We start from the raw sequence: 19167 nt of genomic DNA, 5'->3' as shown, positions 1-19167 counted from the left end.
GGAAAGCAGGGAATGGAAGTTAGTTCTACTAAAGGGAAATTCATTAAGGGTCAAATTGATGTTGACTCTTAGCAACCACATAGATTTTATCCAGGAGAATCTGTCCCCAACCTGTCCTTCAGGTCCTCCAATAATATACCCGTTGCCACTGTATGTAAATCCATCTACTTTGCTGCTTGTTCTTCTTTTTCTTCCATCTATCCCAGTACTGTAGACTTCTCCAGGGTTGGGTTTTCATATAATATGCCAAAATACAATAGTTTGAGCCCATCATTTGTGTCTCAAGTAAAAATTCAGGGTTGATTTGTTCAGTTACTCCTTTTTGCCCCCTAACTATCTATTGTATTTTCCAACACTAAAGTTCAAAAGCATCAATACTACTTCTATCATGTTTTGATAAAATACCTGTCTTGATGACATGTCAATAATAATAGTAATAATAGTAGTAGTAGTGATGATGATGATGATGATGATGATGATGATGATGATGATGATGTTGGAAGGGACTTTGGAGGGACCTTGCTCCAGCAGGAAACCTATACCATTTCAGACAAATAGCTGTCCAGACTCTTCTTAAAAACTTCCAATGTTGGAGCATTCACCACTTCTGCAGGCAGGTTGTTCCACTGATTAATTTTCTAACTGTCAAGAAATTTCTCCTTAATTCTAGGTAGTTTCTCTCTTTGGTTAGTTTCCATCTGTTGCTTCCTGTCCTGCCTTCAGGTGCTTTGGAGAATAGCTTGACTCCCTCTTCTTTGTGGCATCCCCTAAGATACTGGAATCATGTCACCCTTCGCCCTTCTCTTCATTAAACTAGACATTCCCAATTCCAGCAACCATTAGTTATATGTTTTAGCTTCCAGTCCCCAATGTCAAAGCCTTTTATATGTCATGTTTTGATATAATATTTGCTTTGATAGAATATTTAAAGTTCTGCCAATTCCTATATTTATTTAGTTGGCAGAACTTCATTATAAGGTTATTATGTAAAAATCCTTAAACATTGTATGCTGATATTCAGTGGTTTTTTTACAAACTTTTTATATCTACTACAACTTCAAAAACTGCTTTAGAGTAATCACAGATGGCACTTTTCATTTAAGAAGTATCAGGATTTCAACATTTTTGATCATAGCTATCATTCTACCATTATTGATAGAATCAGTATACATGGGGCATTTTCAAGAGTAACAGTGTTAAAAATACAGGTTAGTGTTTTAGGTTTATTTCTTCTTTTTTTATAGATATTTTATTAATTTTTTTGTAGTTACAAATCTTTAATGCTTAATAAACAGTGTGTTGTCTGGGTCCACATATTTAACATAACTTCCATCCCTACTCTCTACTCTGTTTTTCTAGCCATTTGTAAAAATTATCCCATGTTTGAAAATATTCTGTGTCTTCTTTCCCTTTCATTTTCAATGGTTTATTTCTTGATCAAACTTTTTTAAAATGGGGCTTTCAGTTGCAATGAACCTAATATTTCAGATTGTAAAGTTGCTCCTCCGACATGGTGGTAATCCATTCCAAGCCAATAAACATGGAGAAAGACCTGTAGATGTAGCAGAAACAGAAGAACTGGAACTATTACTGAAAAGAGAAGTTCCTATTTCTGATGATGAAGATAGCTGTTCAGGTCAGAAAAAATGATGTTAAATTATCTGTGTTTGTATATACTATGTTTAAATTGTGTAATATTTCAAAATACTAGCACAAGTAGGGGTGTGCGAATGGGTTCTTTGTTGCTAAATTTTGGTATCAAAGGACTTGCAAATTTTAAGTTAACTCGGAATTTGACTTGATAAATTGAAGTATATAAGTAGAATATATTAATACAGTAAACATTGTAAATATGAACTTCAGAAATATTTTGTTAATCCATTAAGTTAATTAAAATGTACATTATGTGTTTAGTAATAGGAATGGATAAAATAGGTTGCTTGATTATTTCAAGTGTCTTCAAAAAGTATCTTTCTTGACAGATACAGAAGTAAGAAGATATATTTTAATTTTGCAAAATACATAATTATTCCAGGATATTAGAGTAAGATATTAGAGTTCTGTTGTTTCAGCTATTTCTGATGTTTGTTTATATTTTTAGTGTATATATAGAATTATCATTGTTATTATTGTATATACCTGTTATTTAAACTTGTGGCCTGAAAAAGCATAAAACACAATAAGACATCCATGGTAAGGGGAAAAAAGAACATAAATGCAACAAATTATGCATGATAAGAAAAAACAACATAACTAGATTAAAATGTTCATAGTAAGTAAAATGAATTGAAAGTCCTAAATAACAATATAATTGGTTTTTTGAATTACAGTTTATCCCTGGAATTCTCTATCAAATTACTATTATTCCATGTTAAATATAACAGTGTTTTATTATAAAGTTAATTTTTCTTAAAGTAGCACATTTCATATTTACTTCTGTCTAATTTATACTACAATAATTTGAGCTAATGAAAACGCATGACAAATATGTAAAATTTTATTGCCATTAATAGCAAAGAAATGAACACAACAGCAACATGTTTTTCTATTCTAGATCTTGATGAAGCACCATCTGTAAATCCTTCCAGCATTGAAGGCAATATAGATTCTGAAACAGAGAAAGAATCTCTAGCTAATGACAACAAACATGTTTCTAATAAGACACCTCTTTCATCTGCTCTTGATGAATATGAATTTAAAGATGATGATGAAGAAGAAGTTAAGAAAATGATAGATGATAGACATATTCCTCGGAAAGATCTGAGAAAAGAAGATATGTCTGAAACAGAACAAAGTAACTTATTTCTTACACAGGAAAAACTATCATTTCCAAAATCAATTAAAAATAAAAAACAGAAACCTTCCAGAGTCCTGTATTCAAGTTCTGAAAGTTCAGATGAAGACATTCTTCAAGACAAAAAAATAGTATCTCCTTCATGTACTGTTACAGAAATTTCAAATTCTGATGCAAAGATTAAAAAAGAATATGTTTATAATGAATATAAGCAAAAAGGAAAAGTTAAAAGAAAACTAAAAAATCAAAGCAAAAACAAAGAGAATCAGCAATTAAAACAGGAAAAAGATCATTCCAGATTGACAAACTTGGGTGTTTCTCTATTAGAATCATTAGACAAAAGCAAAGAAGACGATAATTTCCGAAAAACATTTAGCCCAAAGGAGGATTCTTCTTTATCCTTACTCCATATTACTCCTAGTAGATCCCCTAAACATCCATGTGGCATTAATGAAAAACAGTCTTCAACACTTAAACAAGAAAATGTTAAAATTTGTTTATCTCCAGAAGGGTCAGAAGCAACTTCACAATCTGAATTAATTCGATATGACCATAATACAGATACTGATTTTCTTTTAGAAAATTCTAGTAATAAGTCTTACAAGAACAGAGACAAAAGTAAGCATCAGAAAGAATTTATTTTAGAATTTAGTGAGAAATCCAGTCCTAAACTTAAAGATGAAGATAACAGTCCAATCTTTGAAAATTCTGACACTATGATGAAGAAGAGTGACAAGGAGGGGAAAATGCTTAAAAAGCATAAATTGAAGCATAAAGAAAAGGAGCGGGATAAGCACAAAAAGGAACAGGATGGAGAGAAAGAAAGATACAAGCATAAGGAAAATTCCAAGGATGTCCAGAGGAATATTGAGTTTGATAGAGAATTTTGGAAAGAAAATTTTTTCAAAAGTGATGAGACAGAAGATATGTCAACTGTAGAGCATGACCCTCAAATGTCAGAGAAGAAATCTAAATTGGAAAAGATCTTAATTAAAGAAGACAAGTATGTGAAAGAGAGAAGCTTTCAAAAAGATAAAATTTTTAGAGAAGAAAAAGAAAGAGAAAAAACTAAAAAAGAAAATGACAAGGAAGAGAAAACAAAAGAGCATAGCATGTTTCTTGATAAAGAACCAGATTTATTCTGTTTAGGTGTTAGGGATGCGTCAACAAACATAACTGTCATAGAGAAGGAAGACATTGATAAACAAGAAAAAAAGGATCATAGAGAAAAGAATGAAAAGCGGAACTCTTCTATTGAAAAAACAGAAAGAAAAAATACAGATAAAGAGAAAAAAGTAAAATGTGAACACAAATCAGAAAAGGATAAATTAGATTCTCTTGAAAATAATGAAAAAACAAAAGAAAAGGAAAAGGTATATTTTCAACAGGTAGAAAAAACAAATAAAGAGCATGATAAGTTAAAAAACTTCAATACTATTAAAAAGCTTGAGGACAAAGAAAAAATCAAAGAAAGATTTGAAAAGAAGCATGATAAAGAAAAAAATGATAGATTCTTTTCGGAGTCTAAAGAAAAACCCAGCAGTGATAAGAAATGCAAGAGTTCCGAAAAGGACGGTGAATATGCAAAAATGGAAAAGGGTAGAAACAAAGAAAAAGAAATGGAAAAAAAAGAGAAGTCAAAAGAACGTGATAGTTCAGTAATTACAAACATGAAGCAAACAGCAGAAGAGAAAAAATGCAGTAGTGAAAAAACTTTATTCTTAAAAGAGAAGCCAAAGGATGAATTGCTAAAAACTCCTGATGGAAGAGAGAAGGATAAAAAAGATAAAGACATTGACAGATACAAAGAGCGTGACAAATATAAAGATAAAATGCAGCAAAATAATGTACCTAAATTAAAACCTGAAACTGAAAAACTTAAATCTAAACCATTACCAGTTTCTAAAGAGACTCGACCTAAAGAAAAGAGGTTATTAAATGATGACTTGATGCAGACAAGCTTTGAAAGAATGCTTAGTCTTAAAGATCTGGAAATTGAACAATGGCATAGAAAACACAAAGAAAAAATAAAACAGAAGGAAAAAGAAAGATTAAAGAATCGATCCTGTACTGAACTTAATAAAATAAAAGATAAGGATAAAATAAAATATTCTGAATCAAAGAACAAAGAACTGAGTCGTTCAAAAAGCTCGGAGTTATCAGATGCTTCTGGGAAAGATAAGCAGCTAAAAGATGCTACCAGCAGTAGATCACAGTCAGTTGATATAAAAAATTCTATTGGAAAACCATCTCTAGCATTGGACAGTAGCTTAAGTAGGTCTCCTAGATCAGAAAGTGAAAAAACTGGACTAACCTCCAGATCAATATCCATGATTTCAATTGCTAGCTCAGAGGATTCTTGCCATGCTACAGTAACTCCTCCAAGACCTGTTGTTGAGTATGATTCAGATTTTATGCTTGAAGGATCTGATTCTCAAATGTCTTTTTCACATTCACCATTTCTGCCTAGTGCCAAGTCACCTGCAAACTATGAGAATGATAGTTTGTCAGAGTTGCCAGAGCGCAATAAAGCATCTACTTTAAACAGACTTCCTCCAGCTTATATTAGATCAGCATCAGTTGAAGATGTAAAATTTGTTATAAATGATTGCAGACCAGTTGTAGAAGTGCGAAGATGCAGTATGCCAGCTGTTTATGAAAATACAAAACAGTCCCGAGTATCAGAAGAAAGTAGCCACAGTACTTTGCTCTCAGTTCAAAGTTATAATTCTTTTCCTAAACATGAATGTTGCAATTTGCTTGAAAAGGATTCCCAGAATGGACTGACCAGCTTGTATTCCGGCTCCGCTTTATCCCCGAGTAGATCTGTTCATAAACTTAATGCATTAGATGCAGTTGGTAAAAACGCTGCTCCTTCAAGCTCATCAGGAGAAAGTCATACTTATTTAGAACGTAATAATACAACTCCATCAAGTAAAACATGGGATGTGCCTTTGGATAGATTTATTTCATTAAATAGTGAGTGTTCCTGTTCGAATTATTCAGGCTGTGAGCTTGACGCAACACATGTCTCAACCATAACTAATTTTGAAAATAAAACTATGAAAGAGCAGAAAAGTTCTGAATCTTTTTATCATCATGCTGAAAATGTATCAAATCCTACATCCCAGGAAATGGCAGAATTTTTGTCTGTTCAGTCTTGTTGCCCTTCTCAGATTCAGCCAAGCACAGATACAATTTATATGTCAAAGCATGTAGCTGTGTCAGATACAAACAGCCAAGAACTTCTGATTAAGAACCCACAAAGTTCCATTCAACCTAGCAATTCGATCTTAGACATAGATGCTGCCAGCAAAAAAAAGATAGAAAAAAATGTTTTCTTGTCAAACAACAAAAAAGCAGATATGCTTATCACAGTTTATCCTGAAAATATTACTAAAGATATTCCACAAAATTTTGAAAAGGATTTTGTTGCAAATGATCCTCGTTTACACTCCAGTGCAGGTTCATCTGCAGTAAGCAAGCTTATTTATAAAACGTCACAAGCTGAGGAGCTTGATAATAGTGTAATTGATATTCAGTTCCAAGGTGAAAAACCCCATTCCATTGACATCTGTTCATCCCATATGGCTGGTAATAAAAATGACCTAGATCTTCAAGATCTAAATGGTAGAACGCTGAAAGGAATTACAAATGAGTACAATAGAAATTTTTTTAATATGGACAGTGCAGAAAACAATTCCATGGAAGAAAGGCAACAGTACCTACCACCTAATTTGGAAAGCCATTCACAGTTAACTGGACATGAAGTACATAAATATAGTCCAAGTATTAAATTAGAATTGGAAGAAGCAGTAGAAGATCCTAAAGCACATCACTATGAAATTCCTCAAAGAATTACAAGGAATAGAGCAAATATCCTTGCTAATCAGAGTAAGCAAAATCTTTCTGGTTGCTCCCAGATCTCAGAAAGAGATTTTGACTCATCTGCCTCTTTGAAAGGACGGATAAGATTAACTGAGGAAGATGATGCTCAGCCACATCATCCACGTAAAAGAAAGCTGTCACGTGTCCCTCAGCCTGTTCAAATAAATGCATCTTTAATACAAGCTAAAGAAAAAACTCATCAGTCTCTGGCAGCTGTTGTAGACTCTCTAAAACTAGAAGAGATTCAGCCATACAGTTCAGAGAGAGCAAATCCGTATTTTGAATATTTGCATATAAGAAAGAAAATAGAAGAGAAACGTAAATTACTATGTAGCGTTATTCCTCAAGCACCCCAGTATTATGATGAATATGTAACCTTCAATGGATCATACCTCCTAGATGGCAATCCCCTGAGCAAGATATGCATTCCAACAGTAAGTAACTGGGAATTTGAGTTACTATAGAATTAAATTAATTGTTGGCTCTTGCTTTAAAAGCTCCATTTCATTGTAAGCTAACAATATCAGTGTTTATCTTGCTGATGTGCTGAGTCAGAATATGCAGTCATAATCATGTTACACTCGTACATTCCCTCCAACAACAAATATAAAATGTGTATTATGCAAATTTGGAATTAAAAAAAGATTTCTTGACTGCATCATGAAAAAATTGCATATAGTACAACCACTGATTTATATGTTAGATATCTTGGCTTCTTATCAGACATTTGATACAAGAGAAATGTATTTTCAAAACTGGATAACTTTGGGCCTTTGGCTAAATTATTCCAGGGTAATAATTTACCCTGGTTCTGAATATGGTTGCATTCCTCTGCTCAGAAGTACTCTGCAACTTGGAGATGCTCCTTGGCTGACAGTTCCTGCTCAAGTACATTCCTACGTATTTTTTAGTTATATAAATTCCTATACCTAGATTCCCTCATCAGCATTTATACAGAGAAATGGATGCAAATTAGCTTAGTTATCATGTATTCATGTGGTAGTTTGGTGAAAAATCATCTTAATTATTCTATATCAATTCATAGAAAGACAACTTCCCCCCCATAAATATCTATGAAGACATAGCCTGGTAAAAAGAAATAGAAGAAGCAGAAGTGCAAATAATAGCAAACTTCACTGCTCAAAAGTTGGTTGCCTTTACGGATTAACTAAAGCAGCGTTTTCCAACCTTAGGAACTTGAAGATGCGTGGACTTCAACTTCAGCATAGCTGGCTGGGGAATTCTGGGAGTTGAAGTCCACGCATCTTCAAGTTCCTAAGGTTGGGAAACGCTGAACTAAAGATTAGCAATTGCTTGAGAGTGTTTAATCAAAGAAATTTGGACTCTTTTAAATATATATCTAAATAAGGGTTTACCCTCTTTCCTTGTTCAATTACCTTTCCCCCTTGTCTCTCATCTCCAGTTGGTTTTGTTCCCTTTCTCTTTTCTTTCCTCCTTCCTTGTTCTCTTCAGCTTTTATTTTGTCTTTTTGGTTGTTTCTTGCTGTTATTCAAAAAAATAGGGAAAACATATGTGTTTCCTATTCTTTGAAAAACAGCAAGAAACAACCAAAAAGACAAAATAAAGTACATTATGTGTTTTTATGTACATATGAGTACATATATCTTTTTTCTATGTGACAGTGATTGTGTATGAGAGAAAGAATGGTTGGGATATATAGATATGGGATTTATTTTATAAAAGAATTATTTTACAAGCTATTCTCATTAGTAGTTATTTATTGCATTTAGTAGTTCTTTGTAATATTACTTGTATTTTTATATATGTATATCATTCTTGACCTGGCCCTGACTTTTTTGGAGTGACTGCTGATTATGATTTATTAGAGAAGGAAAATTTCCAGAATTGGTTTGAGCTACAGCAGGCAACTTTAGGCTGACAAAATGAGAAAACTGGAAATTGCATAGACTTTTTTCTGGATTTTCCTATTTATATTTTTCTGGCGAGAGTATTTTAAATGCATGGTAATATTTTTCTGGTGTGTATTTTTGATGACATCCTTGGATTGGTGATGCAAGATTGCAGTGTAAAATATTTAGAACAATCTTATATGAACGATCAATTTTACTAGAACCAAGCCTTACATCAAGTCCAACCTTACGTCCCAATGTATTTTAAAATTAATGTATTTAAAAAAATTCAAGAGAATATAAAGCAAGTGTTTCTTTTTTTATACTCAATTTTGCCTCAATTTTAGCCACCACTTAAATACTGTAATTTTTCACCTCCCATCAAATGTATCTTTTACCTATTCAGAATACATCTTTTGCATATATAGATTTACATCAAAGTGATATTTCTTTCACAGATCACACCACCACCATCACTATGTGATCCACTTAAGGAACTCTTTAGACAGCAAGAACTTGTAAGGATGAAACTTCGTTTACAACACAGTATTGAACGGGTAAGAATGTAATAAAATCTACTGACTGATCACCACTTTTAAGAGGTTTCCATTTTTTTCAAGGGAATTTTAAAATACAATGCATTGTATATTTTTAACAGGATTTCTTTATAAGTATAGGGAAAAGTTGGTTTTTCAGGGAAATAAGATGTATCTTTGAGTTTAAAAAAATGACTATGATTTTGCTAAATTATATGTCTTTTAATTTAATTAGGAAAAGCTTATTGTTTCCAATGAGCAAGAAGTATTACGAGTCCATTATCGAGCAGCAAGAACTTTAGCAAATCAGACTTTGCCTTTCAGTGCATGTACAGTTCTGTTGGATGCTGAAGTATATAACGTGCCTCTTGATACACAGGTAACAAAAGTTGTTTGAAGAAATATAGTAAAAGTAAAATTATTGACTCATTGGAAATATACCGTAAGTTTATGTCCATGCAATTAATTGAAACTAGTAGAAAAGTTGTGTGCTTTTGTATTCTTCCATGAGGTTTCTTTCTCTTGGGATCATTGCTGATACTAGTACTGTCTTTAGATGGGTAGGCAATGCCTATGAAACAAAAGATTTGTGATTTGGGGGTCCTGCTAGAGCAACAGGTGGAGGCCATAGTTAAAAAGGTAGTTTTGCCAGCATATGCCAGTTGCAATCACTGCTGTAGAAGATCACAGTTATAGTATGTATATATGTATGTATACATACATATAACATTTCTATAGCTGTCCTTCTCAAGGCTACTCTGAGTGGCTCACAACCCCAAAATAAAATAATATCTATCTGCAATAAAATAACATTAAAACAAAAAAAGACTGGCACTGTAGCTAATTTTTCTCATTTAGCCCACAACAGTTCATCCCATCAATCTTGCTGTATCCTTTTTGAAAGGTTAAAAGGATGGGGGCCTGCTGAACCTTAGAAAAGGGTGTGTTCCATAGGCATTAGGCTGCCCCAGAAAAGGCACACTTCCTAGGTCCATAAAATGGCAACATTTAACGGGAAAGGACTAGGAGCATGCCCACCTTATTTGATCTGGTAGGACAGGTAGATGGTCTTAGCAAGAAGCAGTCCCACAAATAGCTCAATCTTGTGCCACTTGGACTTTAAAGGTAATAACCAGCATTTTGAATTGTACCTAGAAGTAAACTGGAAGCCAGTATGTAACTTGCACAACAGGATTGTAATACGGATGAACCTAGTAGCATACAGTGTTGTGGAAGCCACCACATTCTGCACTAGTAACTTCCAGACATTCTTCAAGGGCAGCCCTATGTAAACCACAATGCAGTAATCCAAGCAGAAGTGAACCAAGGCATGAATAACCAAGAACAAAGCTTCCCAGATGTTGTGGGAGGTAAAGCAAGTGCAGTGAGTCTAGGAGGACCTCCAAATTGCATATCAGCTCAGTCCAGGGAAGTGCTTCCCCACCCAGAGTCAAAGATAATGTAACACCTGAATCTGAGAGATCCAAAACTTAAAGCCACTCCATCTTGCCAGGATTGGATCGAGGCTAGTTTCTTCCCATGCAGACCCTTACACCTCCAAGCACTCAGCCAGTACCATACCAGCATCATCTGCCCTTCTAGGTATGGATATGTATAGCTATACTGAGGATACTGCATCCCATGTTCAGTGGTTAGGGTTAAAATCTGAGCCCTGGGGTGCCCCACATTGCAGAGACCTGTGCTCAAACTCTCCACTCCCCACCAATACTAACTGGAACCAGCTATGGAGGAAGGAAGGAGAACCATCGCAAAACTGCCACACACTCCCAACTTCAAAAACTGTTGCAGTCATCACCACTCAATTGGACTACTGTAGCTCACTTTACATGAGCCGCCCTTTAATAATTATTTTGAAACTGGCTTGGAATATGTAGCTTGCATACTTGGTGCCTTGGTGGAGCAGTGGGCTAATCCCTCCTTAAGTAACACCAGCTGGCAATGTCATTACTATGGGATGGCCTTTGATTGGAGATCAAATTCACTTGCTTCCCTATTAGCTTTAAGGGTGTTATTGGAAGCTGAATTACTCTGAACAGCTTTTTCACAAAAGAACAGCTTTTTTATTACCATTGTCATATTTTGATTGTTGCCTTGTTATTTTAATTGAGGTTTGATTTTTGTTTTGTAAGCAAGTGAGAATTGGTCAGTTTTGAAACCTTTAAGTCATATACAAACATACCTCTGGGAGAGTATTCAAGAGAAGTTTGGAGAAGAGGTCCAGGAGTAAGCCTTTTTAGTGGTCTCCCCATTTTTGTAAATAGTTTTGCCCCATAAGGCCAGGTTGGACCCCTCTTGCAACTTTTCGAAAGACAATACAGATCTAGTCCTATCCCTCTGAATTTCTGGAGTGTAGATTACTATATTAGGGGGCTGCTATTGTGTTGATCCTCAGTTTTGGGAAGGGACTGTGTTCATGATCTTAATGGACAATGTTTTTATAGTTAATTGTGTTATCTATTCTGTAAAATTAATAAAATACAATGATACAAAACAATATAGTTCTTTGAAATCATGCATGTTTTAAAACACAGTTCCTGGTACTTCAGTTTTATTCAAGAAAAGACAAGATACTTTTAATCTATACATAGTTAAGGAATTTGTTAGTATGAAATATAGTCAGCAATAGTTTCAACACTATAACTTAAGGGGTAAGTTAAAATTTATGAAAAATAGATATTAATAGCTATTAGTTTTAAAAAGATAAAAGGAATATGTCTTTGAATAGTGGGGGTTTTTTTTAATGAGAAGTGGGAGAGGTATTGCTTTTATGTCACCTTAAATTTCATTGAAACTTTGTGGGCTGGGTAGACCTTTTGTTTGATCAACCACACCTCATTAAGTTCTTGTGTGTATGCTCTAAAGATTTTCTCCATTTTATATTTATCTTACAAATGATGACCAGAGATATTTAGAATAATGTTTAAATTTTACCATGATCGCTGTTGATTTTCTAAGCAAATGGTTATAAAGATTGTTATAAAATGGTGAGCATAGGAGCATTGCAATTATGTTAAAATGTGTTATAAATTTTCCAAATACATAAAATTCTATTTATATTAATTCATTCATCCCACAAAGAAGGCATTGTGATACTAATGTAAAATTTCTTTACATTTGTATATGACGTGAAGCCAAGTGGGTGTAGGCAGTAGAAAATAGAGATGTTTTATGAACTATCAGAAGAGCATTAATAGAGCTTACAATGCAGCTGTATTGCTGAATTAAAGCTATATTATCAAAGGCATATAGTCTATGAAGAAAACATACACTGTAGGGGGCTAAAAAAAGATACAGATAGTCCTTGATTAACAACTGCCCTATTTAGGAACTATTCACACTCATGACAGTGCTAAAAAAATAACTTTCTGATGATCCTCAAACACAACAGTTGCAGCATTCCTGCAGTTACATAGTTGCCATTTAGGTGCTTCATAACAGGTGCAGATTTACAACCATGGCAGCATCACATTTGCAAGCTTCACAGCTGGCTTCCAACAAACAAAGCCAATGGAGAAGCCAGCAGTAAAATTGCAAGTTACAACCACATGTTATCTCACTTCATGTTCTTAGGTGATTTGCATAACAAGTGCAGCAGAACTGATATCATAAGTCCAGTGTGGTCAAATGAAGTTTTGCTTAATGACTGCAACACTTAGTGACAGAGTTGACAGTCCCAACTGTGGGAGTTAGGTGAGGAGGACCTATAGTGGAAAAGAGATTTTGCAGTTAAGATCTCTCTCGATTGTCTAGCAAATCCCATTTTTTAATTTTATTTCTTCCATTAAATGGAAATAGGTCTTTCCCTAAGAATATCATCTTTAGAGACAAACTGTAGTTTTCATTTAACACATAGATCCATCAAAGACATTGTATAGCATGGGAATGAATGTACATTGGCCTATAATTAACAGGTATAATTTTTAATATGTTTAATTTACAGACTGATGACAGTAAAGCATCAGTTAGAGACAGATTTAATGCAAGGCAATTTATGTCATGGTTACAGGATGTGGATGACAAATTTGACAAATTAAAGGTACGTATCTTCATTGAACTCCTCCAAAAATATTTTTCTATTAAACATTTCTAGTATCTCATTAGATATGCTGCCCACTATATCTGACTCTTTTGTGTTATTACAAATTGAAGTGGAAATAACATTTTATCTTGCTCTTCTGCTAAAAAAAACCTCCCAAAATGTCTTTAGATCTATTCTAAAAGGACTGTTTGCTGTTAGATTTCAAATGAAAAAGTAATAGTAGCATAGCTGATGTAATAGCATTGGTATCCACATTTCTGTTCTACATTCTAATAAAAACTGTTTTATATGATACTGAGTCAGAAGGAGCCGTTACTACAGTTTCCAACTATTATTCGGAGTTTAGCGCAGTACTGGAAGAATCGTTTGGTCAGAAATTTTTTCCCATTGAATAAATGAGTAAGCCAATGGTGGCCATTATACACTTTAGAGCAGGGGTGTCAAACTGCCGGCCCATGGGCCGGATGCGTCATCCAGAAGCCACGCCCACCCCATTACCGGCAACCGTCCTGATACATTGCATGACGTCACATGAAGTTGCGAGTTCGACATGTCTGCTTTAGAGTATAGCAGAATTCTAATTCAGATATTCTTAATACACTTTTCCAAGTACACAGCCAAGACAAATGCAAATACATTCAACCATTTTTGTTTCAGTGGAAGTTAAAGAGCATATTTCCTCCTAATTTAAACAAGACCCTATTGAATGAAACAATATACAGTAAAATTTTAGGCTATGTATAAGACAAGCTCGTGTGCCAAAAGCACATAGGTGCAGCAGGAAATTAGGGGAAATGTTACTAGCTATAATAGCTAAAATGAATCTGCAAATTGAGCAATTCTTAAGAAGTGAATCTACATCAATGCTATAATTATATTTGCAATTTAAAGATGCACAGAACATTTCATAATCAAAATGTTTTATCTGTGGACTGTCTTGTTTAGACTTTGGAATGTAATTCTGACCCAGTATCCCAGAAGCTATCCAGTTTACAATGTCAAATTTTGAGGTGGGAACAGTTAATTCTATGTCAGATCAGGATGTTCTGAAAATGAAATGCTTCAACCACAGATATTTTGCATATTTCCAGTACAGTTCAGAGAAGACAAAGCAAAGATGAAGTCTATGGGGCACACATAAAAACTTTTATTCCTGTTTTTTGGAATTATACCACTAGAATCTTAATTATATTAAAGAGTAACTTGCATATATACATTTTGAAAAAATGGTACCAAATATATTTCTACAGTTTTTAAAAGAAAACAGTTAATACAAGACTCATCAACTTTATAGAACAGAAAATATGAAGAAATACCCAGTACAAAATAAAACCCACTGAAATTAATACAGGTGGTCCTTGCTTACCAACCACTTGCTCAACCGTTTAAAGTTACTACTGTGCTGAAAAAATAACTTTACAACCATTTATGATTTTCACAGTATCCCTTAGTCACATTGATCATCATTACAGTCAATTCTCATTCTCCTGTATCTAATTTGTTGTTTTCTTCTTTCCTCCTTGCAGAGCAGAGGGATTGAAGAAGAAAGAATTAGAACAGAGTAAGCATGCACACAATGGGAATGCACATCAAAATCAATGTACTGGTACTGACAGTCATGAGTGCTGGTATTTTTCCCATTATGTGCCTGCTTACTCTCTTCTAATCCCTTCATCTCCAGTTGCTCTGCTCTACATGGGGAGTAATGGAATTAACTTCCCCTGTAGATCTTGCCCTGCCCATCAGAAAAAGATGGCCGGCATGACCTAAATTGGTTGGTCAATCCGCTTGTGGGGACCTTCTTTCTGCAAGTAATGCTGAGATAGACTCCAGCTGGGTGCAATTCATAACATCAAAGGGGGGCATGAAAATGCCCTTTGTGTCCCTTCAGATCCTAGCCAGGAAGAGATATGCAAAAGCTAATGGATGCATTTTCAAGGCAGATGCAGATCTCCCCTGTGGCCAAGAAGGAATAAAGATCCTCATCAGGAGCAGCAGACAAGGGAAGCTGCCTCTTTATCTCCTCCACTTGGGTGTTGTGTGTAACCCATTGTTCACCACTCATCTTTCCTCAGTTTCCAGTGCCATATTGGACTAGGGTTAACTCTCTTTGCCATATGCATAACAGTCCTCATTTCTTTCACTGATATCTTCCCATTCAAATGCACTGCCCAGATTTGCAAAGTAAGAAAGAGGGAATACCCACTTATCTCTTTCCTGCCCCGTCAATATCCAAGTCACTCTAGTGCAGACATGTCAAACTCGCAATGTCACGTGACGGTTTTGCCATTGCCGGCAATGGGGTGGGCGTGGCTTCCGGATGATGCATCCGGCCCGTGGGCCAGCAGTTTGACACCCCTGCTCTAGTGCTTCCATGCCATTTCTTCTCTTGTATGTCAGTTGCAGCCCCTCTTCTCCCCTTGGCCCACAAGCAAAGAAGGACCCTGACAAGTGATTTCTCTCTTCTGCTTCCCTTCGCAGAATAGAAAGATGAGGTTAAGGGGTTAGAAGAGAGTAAGGAGGGACATAATGGGAAATATACATTACCATTTGCCAAGCATGCTCACAGCTGTCAACACCAGTGCATTGCTTTTGAGGTGTATTCTCTGTAGTGTGCCTTATTCTCTTCTAATTCCTTCTCTCCAGTGATACAAGCATTTGTTAACTACCCAGTGCTGGGATGAGCATTACAAGGGCAGGGTAATGGTTAGCAGACAAATAAAAGCCAAAAAGTGTGAAATTATTACTTATCAGATTCAACCCAGAAACCACAGTCTTGGTCAGGTGATTTTCCACTTAGCAAACCACTTTACATAGCAACCAAGTTGCTAGCCTCAACTGTAATTGCTAAATTAGGACTACCTGTAAGTGCATGTAGAATTGAAGCCTAAGAGTGCTATTCTTTTACAGGATAGATTGTACTTCTATTTTTTAATTATTTAAACACAAGAGACTATTATTAAATTAATATTCAATACAGTACTTGCATTATAATTAACATTATGGATTAAATTTTTAAAAGAAATCTTAGATAAACCTCGGAATATGAGAATCAGGCCAAACCATTTCACAAGTCTAATTGACCTGTGGATTGCCAGACTAATAGTTTCTGGATTAATAGAAGTACAGTGTGCTTTTTATATGGAAGCTTGCTTCAGATAACTAAAGATTCTTCTATTTATTTTGAAATAGACATGTCTCCTGATGAGGCAGCAACATGAAGCAGCAGCTTTAAATGCTGTTCAGAGACTGGAATGGCAGCTTAAACTACAAGAACTTGATCCTGCAACTTACAAATCAGTCAGCATTTATGAAATCCAGGAATTCTATGTTCCTCTTGTGGATGTTAATGACGACTTTGAATTGACACCTATATGACAGCTAGCATTTCTTGCTGTTACAGCTCAAGACTGTGGGATGCTTAAATTATAGCACTAAAATGGAATACTGCCTTTATCAATATTCCATGTATTCCTTCTGATATGTGCTCCAAATCTCATTCAGAATTGCACATGTAAATACCATTTGTTAATAAATGGTATTATTTTAGCCTTTGGGTTCAAAAAGCATCTACTCAATAAATCTTATCTATGACAGTCTTTCACTCAAGATTTAACAGCGCTGGCAGCTGTTATAAGTCCACCAAAAAGTCTTGCTATTTAAAGTTAACTTCAATGCTTTTTATTATTAAACTTACAAAAACAACAAAAACCTGTGGAAGAACTTTTAAGTTTGTGGAAATGTGCAGAATGAGTCTATTCATCTTACATAATTTATAGGTTAACTGTACAGTTTTCTTTTTGAAAAAGATGTTATATTGTTTTCATTTTTAAAAATAACTTATTTTATACATATTGTGCAAATGTAAATATTCTTATATTTAATGTTCAGCCCTGTACAAAAATAGATATTTTAATTGTAAAACTGTTTTGTCTAATGTTTATTGGACCAAAATTGTTGTTGTTTCTTATGTGTAATGTACAAACGATTTTCTTTTAAAAGCATGGTGTTTGATTTAGCTGCTTGTTCATCACCATTACTGCTAAGATTTGGTACTGAGTGGTATTGCATGCTAGCTCAGTTGAATTTTTCCCTACTACAGGGTACCTAACTGATTGAAATATTTGTTACCAATCCAATATACGGCTTTGTACAGCATTCATTCATTCAGAGAAATTTGCATGAATCCCTTTTCATTGTAGTATGTTGCAGTGCTTATTGGATTATGTCTTAACTCTACAGAGCCATTTGTCGTTTGCTCTGCTGCTATAATGCCATATTTGTGACTTAACTTGAAAAGAGTATTTTGTTTAAAATCTTTACAAGATTAGAAAACCAGCTCTTACATCCTGGTCTGTAAAGGAGTTTTTCAGTGTCCAATTTATTTCCTTTTACATGCCTCTCAGTGAGAAATCTTAAATTGTATATTGTCTATTTTAATATTCCCTGATAGAAACATATGTAAATAACTGTAAATAACTATGTTTAATAAATTCTATTGGTCATGCTAACAGATGTTTGAATCCTTGTGATTGTGAAATTTTCATTTTTGAAGTTTTATACAATTTGACAAATAAATCCTTGAAAGTTCCATGATAAGATTGTACTTGTATATTCCTATTATTTGTGAACATATAATTAATATATTGCTATTATGTTAGCAAAATGCTTGCCACTGTGATGGGGAGTATATACCGGTAGAAGGGTTTTAGAACTTTGGAGTCAGGAGAATCCGCCTTGCCCAAGCTGTGCTTTGGAGCTTTCAAAGAGGTACTGAGTTTGCACACTTTCTTTCTTAATGACTGTCGCGGGAAATGGATTTTAAATTGCTTTAGGAATATAGCATTAAGATCCTTTAGAAAGACAAGTGTTATTGCACGGGGTGATTTTTTTCCCCAATTTTCAGTGAAAGAAGTTTCATCTAAGCTTAAGAACTTAACCAAAAATCTTTGTTGTTTGAAATAAGCAGCAAAAGGATGATTTTATATAGCTTTTAAATTACTAGGATGCCAGCTTGATAGGAAATAACATGGAATATAATAATTATAATACTTCCTTAAAATCTTATTAAAAATATATGAAGATTTTTAATTTAAAAAATCTTTGCCCCAGAAAATGTGGATTAGTGACAAACGTAATAAGAGATTTTGAAGACTGGTCACTAGAAGCAATTAGAAATAACTGAAGATTATAATTAAAAGAGAAGAACTACTAATACTGAATGAATATTTTAACTCTGAAAAAATTGAAGGATATTTACAGAACTTGCTTACAGAGTAAAGGAGTTGGAAGGGTCGTTGTAGATCTAATCCAAGCCCCTGGAGACCTTATACCATTTTAGACAAATTGCTGTCCATTCCCTTCTTTAAAACCTCCAGTGTTGGAGAACACATACCTTCTGGAGGCAAGTCATTGCACTGATTAATTGTTCTGTAAGGCAATTTCTCCTTAGTTCTAGATTTGATCTCTGATACATTTCCATCCATTATTTCTTGTCTTGGTCTCAGGTGCTTGGAGAACAGGCTGTCCCCCTCTTCTTTATAACAGCCCCTCAAAAGTTGGAAGACTGCTATCATGTCACCCTTAGTCCTTCTCTCCATTAGACTAGACTAGGGGTAGGCAACCTTGGCTCTTTTATGACTCGTGGACTTCAACTCCCAGAATTCCTGAGCCAGCCACGTTGGTCCACGAGTCATAAGAAAAAAGTCCACGAGTCATAAAAGAGCCAAGGTTGCCTACCCCTGGACTAGACATACCCAGTTCCTGCAACTGTCCATCATATGTAGCTTCCAGCCCTTCAAACATCTACAGTATGTTGCTCTGCAGTCTATTTGGCAACAATGTACTGAGAAAGACTGTCTCTTACTATAAAAATGGGTTCAAAAGAAGAGAGGATACAATTGAGATTCAGGCTTTTTTCCATATGGATTTAAAATTACAATATAATAAAATAATGATATTGACAAAGATATTAAGCAGGATTTATATCTGAAACTGGTTAACATTTTAATTGTTAAA

At 34.6% G+C, this 19167-nt stretch overlaps 1 protein-coding gene across 3 annotated transcripts in view; it reads left to right on the top strand.

Annotated features, from left to right (window-relative positions):
* Positions 1 to 17740, top strand: part of ANKRD12 (ankyrin repeat domain 12) — a 72260-nt gene extending 54520 nt beyond the window's left edge. For all 3 annotated transcript variants that reach the window (XM_083359530.1, XM_083359529.1, XM_083359528.1), the window contains 6 exons: positions 1489 to 1636; positions 2555 to 7116; positions 9012 to 9110; positions 9325 to 9468; positions 13051 to 13146; positions 16342 to 17740. In XM_083359530.1, the coding sequence (XP_083215656.1) occupies positions 1489 to 1636; positions 2555 to 7116; positions 9012 to 9110; positions 9325 to 9468; positions 13051 to 13146; positions 16342 to 16527 (5235 nt within the window). In that variant the 3' untranslated portion in view covers positions 16528 to 17740. The remainder of the gene's footprint in view (positions 1 to 1488; positions 1637 to 2554; positions 7117 to 9011; positions 9111 to 9324; positions 9469 to 13050; positions 13147 to 16341) is intronic.
* Positions 17741 to 19167: the final 1427 nt, after the last annotated feature.

This window comes from Vipera ursinii, assembly GCF_947247035.1.
Source record: "Vipera ursinii genome assembly, chromosome: 3".
Classification (NCBI taxonomy): Eukaryota; Metazoa; Chordata; class Lepidosauria; order Squamata; family Viperidae; genus Vipera; species Vipera ursinii.
The sequence above is the reverse complement of the archived record's forward strand: the minus strand, read 5'-3'. Positions and strand labels throughout refer to the sequence as shown.